Source organism: Cynoglossus semilaevis, chromosome 20 (assembly GCF_000523025.1).
Source record: "Cynoglossus semilaevis isolate Cse_v1.0 chromosome 20, Cse_v1.0, whole genome shotgun sequence".
Lineage (NCBI taxonomy): Eukaryota > Metazoa > Chordata > Actinopteri > Pleuronectiformes > Cynoglossidae > Cynoglossus > Cynoglossus semilaevis.
The window spans coordinates 9,219,714-9,231,943 of record NC_024326.1 but is presented as its reverse complement, the minus strand read 5'-3'; the positions used below and the strand labels follow the sequence as shown (position 1 = coordinate 9,231,943).

General features: G+C 44.3%; 1 protein-coding gene across 2 annotated transcripts in view; it reads left to right on the top strand.

Annotated features, from left to right (window-relative positions):
- The first annotated feature begins 1,289 nt into the window (after positions 1-1,289).
- emilin2a (elastin microfibril interfacer 2a) overlaps positions 1,290-12,230 on the top strand; it is a 16,396-nt gene continuing 5,455 nt past the window's right edge. The window contains exons 1-5 of one of the 2 annotated variants that reach the window (XM_025066034.1): positions 1,290-1,593; positions 2,992-3,117; positions 4,520-4,710; positions 4,800-6,252; positions 6,290-6,768. In XM_025066034.1, coding sequence (XP_024921802.1) covers positions 1,451-1,593; positions 2,992-3,117; positions 4,520-4,710; positions 4,800-6,252; positions 6,290-6,768 — 2,392 coding nt within the window. In that variant the 5' untranslated portion in view covers positions 1,290-1,450. Of the gene's footprint in view, positions 1,594-2,991; positions 3,118-4,519; positions 4,711-4,799; positions 6,263-6,289; positions 6,769-12,230 lie in introns of both variants that reach the window. The other variant, XM_008334515.3, reaches the window with a different exon arrangement.

Genomic DNA, 12,230 nt, shown 5'->3' with positions numbered 1-12,230 from the left:
GTGCTGCCCTCTTGTGGACACTACAGGAACAAGTCACAACTTAAACCATTCAAAAATAGCATGTGTAAATCACGTTTTATTATTATTATTATTATCATCATCATTATTATTATTGGTAAAAGTGGTGTTATTTTGCAGTATGGTGGTATTTCTAGGGATCAAGAGGAGACAAGTAAATAATTTAGATCAGATTTAAGCCTTTATGTACCTGTAGAGGTTGCTGTAAACACAGCTGAAATGCAGACATTTATCAGTTGAGGATGCATTTAATTATTAATATTATCATTAATTTTTTTTTAGTTTATGTTTACAGATGATTGGTGACTGCTGCTGCTGATGATGATGATGATGAAGATTATCCTTATTATCATTAATAATAACAGACACATTTATAGTGGCAACATTGGCCCTGCCAATCCCCCCCCCCCACCACCACCACCAGCTCCACTCACAACAGTTTAACCAGGGACACAGCTGTTATAAGTGATGTCATGTCATATGTGTTTCCACATGTACATGTTTTTTGCATTTTGTTTTTGTTTTTTGGGGGTTGTTTTTGTCCTCAAACAAACCGTCTCTTTGGAGCGCTCTAAAGCAGCCATGTCTTATTTCAGTCCTGGTTTTCAAAGGAGAACTGCTCCAGGCCATGTCACAAAATATATGTGTGATGACAGAAACTCGCCTTTTGCTCACACTTTCACACAGCATGAGTGGTGACAATGGATCCCTGCCTGGAGTGCTGTGCAGTGATGCCTTTGTGGTACTTTATTTTCTGTCTCTGTGCACATTAAAATGTGCCTTTAAAAAATGTAATTGGAAATGCACAAATATTTATCTCTGGGAACTGTTACCTCACCATGGACTAACTGTCACTATCACAGATATTAAAACAAATTTCAAAATGACTCCTTCCTGATGTCTTTAATGTCATTATATGTCTGTTACATCCTGTCATCTTTGTTCTCTTGTCTTTTGTGTGAGTTTCCATTTAAATCTCAATACAAACCAAATTAGTGAAATCAAGGTTAAATAAAGAAACATTTCAAAGACAAACAGTCTGTGAAGCTTCATCACCGATGGCCGTGGGCTGACAACAAAACCTCGATCAACTCCACACACAGAGGCATCGTCGTTAATTAACGACTCCTCGTTAAGAATGATCAAATTAAACCACGCCACATTAACACGCGCTTAAACCGCCATTGAACTTTAAACCCTTCATGTCTGAGGGGGATTTTCTTTTTTTCCTCATCTGGGAATTTTTTGGGAGGAGGGTGTGGGCACTGAGCGTCACTCCCTGGGAGCTGAGGAGAATGGACTTCCACTAAGTTGACTGATTGTGGTTTAGTTAGTAGGTCAGTGTGATTTTGGGAACGACGCGCATGGTAATAACACGGTGCCGTTGCTTTTCCACGGCAGGAGCAACTCTTCCACAGCCACAGTTTGCAGGATGACTTACAGGAACGAGATGGACTGGCGGTGGAAAGTTTTCACACTTCTCCTAAACCTTCACTTCTCCTACGGCGCGTCCTCCTCCTATGACTTGTTCCACGGGTCTGCACACACTGGGATAGTCCACAGACACAGGAATAGGTGAGTTCGGACTTCACACAGGCTGCAAACTGCGCAAAAAAAAAAAAAAAAAAACTTTAAATAACACGTTAATAAAGGGCTGTTCAGTGAAAATGATGCAAAGATTTGCGTATTGTTGATGGCACTGGCTTTAGATCTGTGGTCTTCAAACGGGGGTCTGCAAACCCTAATGTGTCCACGCAGTTGCTGCAGGAAAGTTTAAGTAGAACAGACCAGTGTCTGCACATACCCTGGAGGTACTTGAAGGCACTCCAAGGGCTATGTTGGATTTTTTTTTTTTTTTATCTGGAGGTACTTGAAGGCACTCCAAAGGCAACGTTTTCAGTTTAAAAGGCGTCTAATTTAAATAAGTAAAACATGTTTTTAAAGGTGAAAATGCTTTAGAGAAACGTTTTCAGTTTAATTTAAATAAGTAAAACATGTTTTTAACAGAGAGACTGCAGAGCGTTGACATTTTCAACTATTAAAAATAAGTAATTTGGAAGCCTGCAAAAAATACTAAACTTTTTATTTGATAAAGCTCTGCAGCATATTTTGATGAAGATCAATCTTTTTTTTTTTTTCTTTTTTGAAATCTGAGAGATCAGATGGACTTCAATCCTTTGATGAGGCACATAAGCAAGTCATGACTTGGTGTAAAATCACAGAAGACTCCGCTGCTTTAGATCAATGGCAGTTTAGCCTGTTATGGTCAAAAGCAACAAGCTAACATTTACTGTGCCTTTATCAGCATGAGGCTAAATCTGGCTCCAGTTCGCCGGTACGGCCAGTGGCGATAAAATCCAGATAAGACGTGGAATTTTAGTGATTACTGAAGTCGTTTACTGGAGACCATTACTGACTCTGTCCACTGATAAAGTGACTATGTCACAGAACATGAGAGAGAGAGAGAGATCTGAGGCACTTTCTATGAATATCAAATAGAATATGTCCAACAGTAAAACAGTTCTGTGTACAGACACAAAGGAACGTTTGTAAATTGTGTAAACATACAGGGAATGGCCTATACTTTTTATGTCATTCCGAGGAATAGTTTCAAAGCCTCTTGATAAAAATTCCAGGTCTGAAGTCTGAGCTCTGTGGAGGCCGAGCTGACAATATCTCAACGGATCGACCCACTGCCCTGAACGCACCAACTCTTCCTCTTCCTATAAGACTCAGTCCTAAAGATCAGCTGCTGAAATACAGCCCTAAAACATGACAGAGCTGCACCATCTGTGTATGGATGCACATGTAAAGGCCAAGATTCAGCTCATTTACTTTATCTAACTCAGAAGCCCACTAATCTCCTGTAGTTTTAGCATCTTCCTCCTACTACATACTTTCAGATCTTGCTCTACACTGTATATGCTGAGGCTGTTTGTTTTCTCCCCCTGCCCCCCTGCCCCCCCCCTTCAGGAACTGGTGCGCCTATGTAGTGCACAAGAATGTGAGCTGTGCCGTGCAGGGGAGTGTGGAGAGCTTCCAGGAGCCTGTGGTGGCCCCCTGCCCAGCGTATCAGCCTGACTGCCAGCAACAAGTGACGTGAGCATCTCGGGGAGCAGAGGGGAAGAGGATGAGGATGCATGTTTAAATGCATGAGACGGACTCAGAGTTCTGACACAAAATGTATCTTTGCGGTGGGGAAAAAAAGAGTTGGAATATAAAAAAGACCAAGGAAAAATAAAGTATCTTTGGTTGAACAGTACAGTGATCTAACGTAGGTGGTGCTGCACCTTTTTTTTAAAAAAGGCCTTGAAAGACACACAGCGGAAGCAGGAAACACCTGTAACTGTAATAACTCTAGGGGTCACACACCTTGGGGTCACACACCTTTTTCCAGGTCACAAAACACTTCAAAGTCTTTCCCACTTCCTAACACTGTGCCGCCCAACTGTACCACAGAGGTTCCGCTAAATCAGAGGATCAGCATTTTGATGTTTTGTTCTTCTTCACCCGATGAGTCAGTCCGTCACCTGCAACTTGTTGTGAGGGAAAAATGTAATGAAATCTAATCGAATCGCCCTGGTGTTTTTACGCTCTTTTATTGTTCAGTTTTGAGCAAAAACACTGCTGTAAAAACCTTGGAAACATTTTCAAGCACTTTCAAGTACTCCTAGTGCTCAGGCAAACTCTGTGTCCTTGTCTTTTAAACTCAGCGTTTCAACAATTCCCCAAAGAGGCTCATTTGTCCTGGTGGTACAGCTGATGATAACCTCTGTCTGAAAACCATCCTTACTATAAAGATGAAACATATTTACAACATTCACTTTACTTGACATTCATCTACACGTCAGCATTGACAAATATGCGAAGCATGCTTTGGTTCCGTTGCACTCACTCTCACTCTCATAAACATGTGGACACGATCCACGGCGGAGTGGAAACGATCCATGGAAACTGATTGTTTCTAGGTCAGAGACTAACGTTTTGAAAGCCACGTCTAAAGCAAGAAGAGCAGAAGGTGAAAAAAAAAAAAACTTCTCTGTAAAGTTACGACATACAGTGTTGGCTTACTGTTGTATTACCTCACATATGGATGGGATTTGAATGCAACGCTGCAGGCCAGATATTATAATGAAACGGCCCCAGAGGAGTCCAGTTTTCCTATTTTATTTTTCAGCCTTGGTATCAGTACGGGTGACAGTTGGGAAATGTGAAAAAATGATTGTTGAGACATTGATTTTCCAGATGTTATTCACATCTCCGGGGATATGATGTCATCCTTTGCGTCTTTTGAAACCCTTTGCCTTGGCTGAAGACTATAAAAGTTAATTCACCAGGAACAATGGAAATTGGCCTTGCCTGAAAAAGGAGAAGCTTTTGTCAATCGCGGTCAACTCCTAATTCTTTGTTGTAACTCTGTGTTCCCACTGTTATGCAGTGGTTGTTAGTTAAAAAACAAAAACAAAAAAAAGGTTTTTAATTCTGCTGCTCTGTTTTGCAGATATAAAACGCACTTTCGACCCACCTACAAAATTGGCTACAGAACGTTCACTGAGTTGAGTTGGAGATGCTGCCCCGGTTTCCAAGGTCCAGATTGTAAAGACTCCAAACCATCTCCAGATCAACACAGAGGGCTGGGAGTCCTTCCTTACCTCCCCTCCAACCCCGGACATACGACCAGACACACTCAGAGTAAGCCTCCTCTGATCATAGTCTGTGTCTTATCACTTTGTTCTTACGTGTTTGTGTAAAAGAAAAATGTACTCCATCTTTGACTGCAGGGCCAGAGCGCAGAGAGACAGGACACCATGAGACCAGACATGGGGGGGCAGACAAGGTGCAGCTTCTGGAAAGTGAAGTTCAGCGCCTCTCTCAGACAGTCCGGGATTTCCAGTCTGCTTTGACAGGGTTAACGACCAACCTCCGCACCGACCTGCAGGAGGACACCAAGAAGATGCTGGTTACGCTGCTAAACATACGGTCACCAGAGAGCGCTGCTACGACAGGCACAGAGGAGAACCCGGCAGTGATAGATGGTCACCAAGCCTCTAGAACTGGGATCGCTGGAGACAAGGCCATTGAAAAGATAGTGGCCCGGTTAGATGATATCAGTATTGCTCTGAAAAATAAAGACGAAGCTTTGGAGGACATCAGAGGAGCCATGACGAGTCACGAGGGGCAGATCCGTGTCCTCATGGACGCCTCTCAGTCTCAGACTCCAGCCATAACAGACCTCGATGCTATGCAGAATTACATTGACAGTAAATTTGAGAAGCTGAGGAAGGAGCTGGACCAGAGTGTGGAGGAAGGGATGAGCAAGATAGAAGGTGTGTGTGATGAAAAGGTCAAGTCCTCTCAGAAGACCTGCGAGGACAGCCATGAAGAATTCTTGGTCAGCTTGACCAAGCTGGTGGATTCTAAAGAGGCTGACCTACGAAAGGAGATCAGGACGTTACGTTTGGACATGGTGGCCGCAGATGGACCCGTACGGACACAAAGACAGACAGATCCGTCCAAGAAGGAAGAGTTTCACGGTGACCACAAGGACCTGTGGCGTGAGATCGACCGTATCGGTGAGGCTCACCGTATCCTGAATGTCCGCATTGACAATGAGCTGGCTCACCTGTCCGCCCCTCAGCAGGACAGTGATTTCAGTTTACAAATGGAGGAGCTGGAGGCTCGGTTGAACATCACGGAACAGAATGCAGAAACTCACTGTTTCTACATCGAAGAGAAGCTCACACGTACCATCGTGGAAGAGGTGACTGAACTTCGACAGCTTTTGGACGAGCGTCTGAACAACATGGAGGACCAGTTCACCAACATGCTGATGGAAATGAGCAACAATTCATTCCCAGGCATGTTTGGTGTCTCGATGGACGCAATCCAGTCGGAAGTCAACAACAACAAGTTCCTCCTTCAAGGTTTGGACGACAAGGTCAATGCTGTTGGAGAGTTGTGCTCTGTGGGCTGCTCCAGCGCAGCGCCACACGCTGGTGCAGCTGCTTTACCACAGATGCCAAATGGACTTGAAAACATTTTGAAGGACCTGATTCGCTACAGACAGGCCTTGGACGTTCTTCACACCAATGTCAGCATCAACACGGAGCAGATCAGGAAACTGAGTGATGAAACCCCGTCGGCTGCAGATAAAAGAAACACCGAGACGATGGAAGACTTTCAGAGACGACTTACTGGTTTAAGAGATGATTTCTCTGAGTTAAGTGACAAATACCGCCAGGAAATGAACAAAATAAACACCACGTGTTGTCAACCGGGACATGAACAAAATAAACACCACGTGTTGTCATCCAGAGCAGGTTCACAATGAAAGACCATCCAGGAACGACTGGACTCCAGTTATCACGGTACCCAGCGGTCAGGCTGATGACTCCAAAACTCAAATAGAAGACCTGAGGAGCAGGCTGGACACTCTGAGACAGCAGATGACCTCTGAACTCAGTCAGTGTACACAGCACACGCAGAGCTTTTCTGATGTGAACAGACGCGTGGACAAACTGGAGCAGGTTTGTGGACGGTTGGACGACGTCTCTGCTAACATTAAAGAGCTGAAGGACGGACTGGAGAAGCACGTGAGGGGTCTGCAGGACTGTGTCTCCAGGATGAACGCCACCTGTGGATCTCACGGCGCAGACATCATCGCGCTGCAGCAGGCCTTGCAGAGGTTCCAGTCCCAGTTGTCCCAGATGGCCAAGCACGTCGTAAAAGACGTCACTGCCAAAGAACCCGGTGAGTAGGTGATCCAACAATGTGCTGTTGACTGGCTGCTGTTCTTTGTACAAATCTCAATTCTCAAGAAAATTCCAAGAACAAAAGTGATACGATCCAAAACCTGTAGTTTGGTTTCCAGGTGAACCTGAATCTTTTTTTAAAACCCAGAATCCTGACTGTGCACAAAATTGATGTTCGGTTTCCTCTGGGTGTGATAAAAGGAAATGTCACAGGAAACATTTTGATGGTGAACTATGTGAGGCAACAGTGATTTCCTGAAGCAGTCCAGAGACCATGTGGTCATTCAACACGGTGCAGTTTCCTCAATTGGCAGGTTTCAATATTAATATGGTTTTACAGATAACAAAAGTACATTAGATCTAACTATATTGACATGAACAGAGAAGCTAACAGCTAGCTCGTAGTGTGAAGCCTGTAATTGAAAAAAAAAAAAAACATTGCCACAATTTTGTTCAAGTTCTTCTGCCTCTCTACCTCGGTGGATTTCCACAAGACCACAATTGGGGACTTGAATGCACTCAGAAAAAAACTTTTGTAACAACCAGAGAATTTTTCTCTTCGCCCGCGCCTCAGGTTTCAGTTCATCCCCTCAGATTAACATCTGTGTAAACACAAACAGTTCCTGAAGATAATTCCCCATAAAATGCATTCTGCGTGCCTGGTTTACATGGAGTTTTCGAAGGAAGGATCAGATCCCATGAATGGCCACAGGGTATTTCCCAGAGTGGGAGGACACTCTGAGTTCAAGGGGCCTCCTTTGCTTGCATTGAGTCTGTCATTCAATATATTCCTGCTCCGTGTAGCAGAGGCCCACGCTGGAGACTTCCTGTGACATGTGAGATTCATGTTGTCTTATGAATTCCTCACTTTTAGTATGAAAAATGAAAGTGCTAATACAAATCTTTTTTTCTTTTTTTTTAACGTGCCAAGCTGAGTTTATATTCCGGTCTCGACTCCTCCCAACTACTGTTCATAATTTACGGGGACTGTTTCACGTCTCGCTGCTCCCTCAAGTAAATGTCAGAACAGCCTGAACATGGTTCTGTCCTGCCTTCACTCCCTTTATGAGAACTTAACTTGTGTGTGAGGTCCTTTGTCTCCGTGGCATTTCTTTTACATGCACCACCACCACAGAGGTGCAGCCTCAGCTTTGGTGCCCAGCGTGTTCACACACACACAATCAGGTACACAATCACGTACACAATACACCTCCACAATCACGTACACAATCACGTACACAATACACCTCCCGCATTTTTCTCCTTCTGCTAAACACACACACATACCGAGCTTCAGAGATTCCCGTAGGGTGACCTCAGCCTGATGTGTGCAGTCTGGTCCTCATTAAGGGCCCTGAGTCACTGCTGGAGCCAGTCGTGGTGGAGAGGGGAGAAGCAGGCCTCCACACCCAAGACCAGATGCTTCCACTGCCCTCACATGTGATGTCATGACTGGGGCCCCATCACCAGTGCCTCCCTTTCTCTAACCACCATGGCAAACAATGGTGTGATCTGAAGGGAGGACTTATTAGATCTTTGAGCTCCATTCTGATGCATATAGACTCCTGGGCTCAGAAACTCTTCAGAAAAGCAGAGAAAAGATTGTATCGTGTAAAAAAAAAAAAGAAGAAATATTCTCCTATGGATTATTGTCTGCAGCCAAACTCCCCCCAGAGGACCAATAAGATGATGGCCATGTATTTTTATGTCCACAGATAGTCCGGTCCAGGCCAGCTTGTTTAAGACCACCCACACCATCATTAAAAAAAAGGTGCAAATATAAGCACTTGGATGTATGGGGGTTGACTCTGGCTGTGGCACAGAGGATGTGTTTATCAGAGGGGAAACAGTTCTAAGACTCATTTAGAGATCTTCACACATAAAGATAACAAAGTTTATTTTTTTCCACCTATCCTCTGTTTACATCTAAAAATCCATCTTCCTCTCTAAACAAAAACTTGTTGAAGTATTCACTGACCGTCCCGCCTCAGTCTCTGTTTGGATTCATGTGACACAAATCCATTTATTACAGACGCCTCGGACTTGAAGCACTAGTTCACTTCAGAGATGCTGCACCAAAGGCAGTTGACCTTTCACCTCTGAGCTATGACGAGCTAAATTAGCCGGCCTGTAGCCGTAGCTTCCCCTCTGCCATTATGAGTGGTTTCAACCTGACTCTTGGCAGCGGAGGGACTGAGCATACTTCCCAAACTCTGCCCTCATTGTATCCTAAATCTCGTGAGAAAGGAAGTTGAGCCATGTGGTTGAGGATTTTATGTTTTTCTGGAGTTTTGGAAAGAAGGACATAGTCTAAATACAGATGAAATTTCCACAAAAAATCCCAGCTCTGTGGGTGTGGTTGTGGTTGAGAGACTACTGAAATGTTTCCTCGCTGCATTGTAGCTCATATTCTCCGCACGGTCGTACGAAGACCCCGAGGAGGCTTCACAGATGAGGTGTTGTAATAACATGACAGAAAGATTAACTGAATATCTTTGCCCTTACTCAATGTGGCTGCCGGCTGGAATTGTGTGACTTCAGCTGCAGGAATAGTTTTGCCCTCAGCAGCAGCTGCAGCGGCGGTGGTTTACTACAACCACACCACAATCTCTGTGCATTTGTCTTCTGCTGTCGTCTCTCCCACTGGTGCTGCTGTTGAACTGCAGCGAGGCCTCTTGGTTTGAGTTACTGCATGAGATCTAGAGTTTAGTCAGTGTTTGACAGAGGCCACAGGAGGACGGAGACGTACAGGAGGTCCAGATTGGAGGGTGATTTAATGGAAATTATTATTTTATTCTATTATATTTTTACTGTATTTTTGTTTTTGTATTGAATCAACAGGAGATTATGTTCTGAATATGGCAGGATTTTTTGGGCATTAAAAATTTCACATGCACGTGTGCGACCACCTTGCGTCACATGTTTCACCCCCGCCCCACAATGTGTCCCACCCTTGGACCTCAGACCTGTGGACAAATGTCTTTTTGGACCTTAAAGATCTGAATCACCGTCCCCCGATCAGAGCGCACTTTCCCTTTTCAGCCAGTGACTAATCAGATTCCTCCTGCAAGATTTTCACATTTGATGTAAAATCTGTTTTTTTTTTTCTCTCCCCCTATTTTTGGAAGTCATCCCACTTCAGCTCAAATCACTTCCCTGTAACTCCCCCACTCTCTTCCTCTCCTCTGAATCTCACTCCTCACTCCCTTATCAGTCTTTCCTTCTGTTCCATTTCTTCTTCCAATTTGTCCTCCCAAAAATGCCAGGGGACTGGCCTTCCTCCTTCTCCTCCTCCTCCTCCTCCTCCTCCTCACCACAATGTCCAAAAGTATCGAAGACCAGACTTCAGGCTGGGTTTTTTTTTCAAGAAACGAATGCTTCATTAAAGAATCCATGTTTGGCCACTGATCTGTCAAACCAAGATTAGAACCAGGGAGTAGGAGAACAGCTTCTGTGATGAGTGAAGGCAACGAGAAGGAGACTTCATGTGGGTGTTGGAGTCAAGGGGCGTTTTTTTTTTTTTGACAAATTCAAAAAACTGCCCACCAATATATCCATATATGAAGTCAGCCCCAGAGTTTTTGAGGGCGTGCTTTGATTGCAACAGCTTCCCAGGAGAGTTCTCTGTGAAGCTATGAGGTGTTTCCATCTCTGACCTGGTTAGAACCATCTGTAAGTCTTCAGGGGAAAACGGAGCCAGATACACAACGGGCGTTCCCCAAGTTTGCCATACAACGTAGTTTTAAAACCTCCCGTTATTAATATCGTCAGAGGAAAATGGTGTGGAGGGAAAAAACGGTGTCCATGTGCGTATCTGAAAACTGAGAAAAAAGCAAACGCACATCTGACTCCGGGCGATGCGTTGTTGTGCGTCTGTGTGCGACCTCCACGCCCTGTCTCCTGACAGTGTTTTCCGTGTCATGTTCAACTTGTGTTCCTCAAAGCCCCCCCGACACACTCCCTAAAAACCAAGGCGCTGTGACTCAGGTCTGTTGGAGCGGCAGTGACTGCAGCGTCCCTCCCCCTGCATTGTCTCGATCTGTTTGTAAGCGATAACATCTGGTTCTGGTGAGCCTCCTGGTTGCACTGGTACTCTGGTGTATGTGTGTGCGCGCCTGAGAGTGTGTTTTTATTTGATTTTTTTCTTCTGTTCCATCTCTGTGGTTGCCCCCTTGGTGAGACCATAGAAGTGAGACACATGAGGCTGACTCATGGGAAACATGAACCCAGGCAACTGGCGTCCTGAAGGAGGCACGAGGAGGAAATGAATAAGAGACTTCGGATTATCTCGGTACAGCATGATGGCTGGGTTAATTTGTTTTTGATTTACATGTGGTTTGTGAGCAGCTTGTTGAAGATGTTGCAGCGAGAAAGAAAAACTGTGAATGATAAGGATTTATTTTAATCAGATTTCACCGTACAAAGCAACAGGAAGCCTCTAATGTGCTTCGGTTGCTCTCTGATTCTTCTGAACAGATTGCACTGCTCCGTGCACAACATGGCCACAACAGAACGTGTTTTTATTCAACATAAAATTAGTCACAGGGTCTTTTTTTTTAAGCACTTTTTAAGCACCGTGGCTCTGATGGTGGAGTTTTGTTGTCTTTTCACTGAAAGGTCAGGGGTTTAATTCCAGGCTCAAGTGAAGTATTGACAGATGTGTGATAGAAGAAGACCTGCAACAACAGCAGGATATAAATGCCTTTAATCACATGACTGAACAGTGATTAATGTTGGCCCATCAAGGTAGCTCAGTTCATCCTCCGCTTGGAAAGATATAATCATTCCATTGTTTGTCTGGTCTGTTTTTTTTCTTCCTTGCCGACAAGTTGCAACTCTACCTGTTTCATCAGTGCCAATAAAGCATGTGTGAGGAGTACGGTCGAGCACATGTCCTGGATTTCCATGGAATCTAAGGATTAGTTCCTGGTTATTTGTCCCAAAAGCAATGAAAGCATCGGCAGACGCTGAAGCTACTTTATTCAAACTAACAACGTTGTTTCTCTTCATAAACTTTTAGTCGTTTCCGTCAGAGAATTCCTTCTCTGTAGAGTCCGTCCCACCAGGTCACAACCTGCTTCTCTTCCTCTTCTCGAGAAATTGAGTTTCTTCCTTGAAATGTTCTTTGGAAAAAATTAAAGTCGAATCAGAGGAAGCTCCAAACAACTCTTTAACATTCTAACATCTGTCTTGGGACTTCAACCCTCACAGTCCTATCAGCTCTGACTCAGAGTGCAAACCGTAACCGAACAGTATCAAATCCCAGGGAGCGACGTGAGCTGGGCTCTGACTGTTGGCCTGGCGGTGTAGCTGTTACTCCACTAATGATGGTATTGTGCAACAGTAATACAACAACAACAACACTACTGCTGCTGACATATACCATGTCCATAAGCTGAATTCCAGAGGCATGACGTAAAGTAATGTGTGGAATTAGTGACAGATGTGAATGGAAAAAAG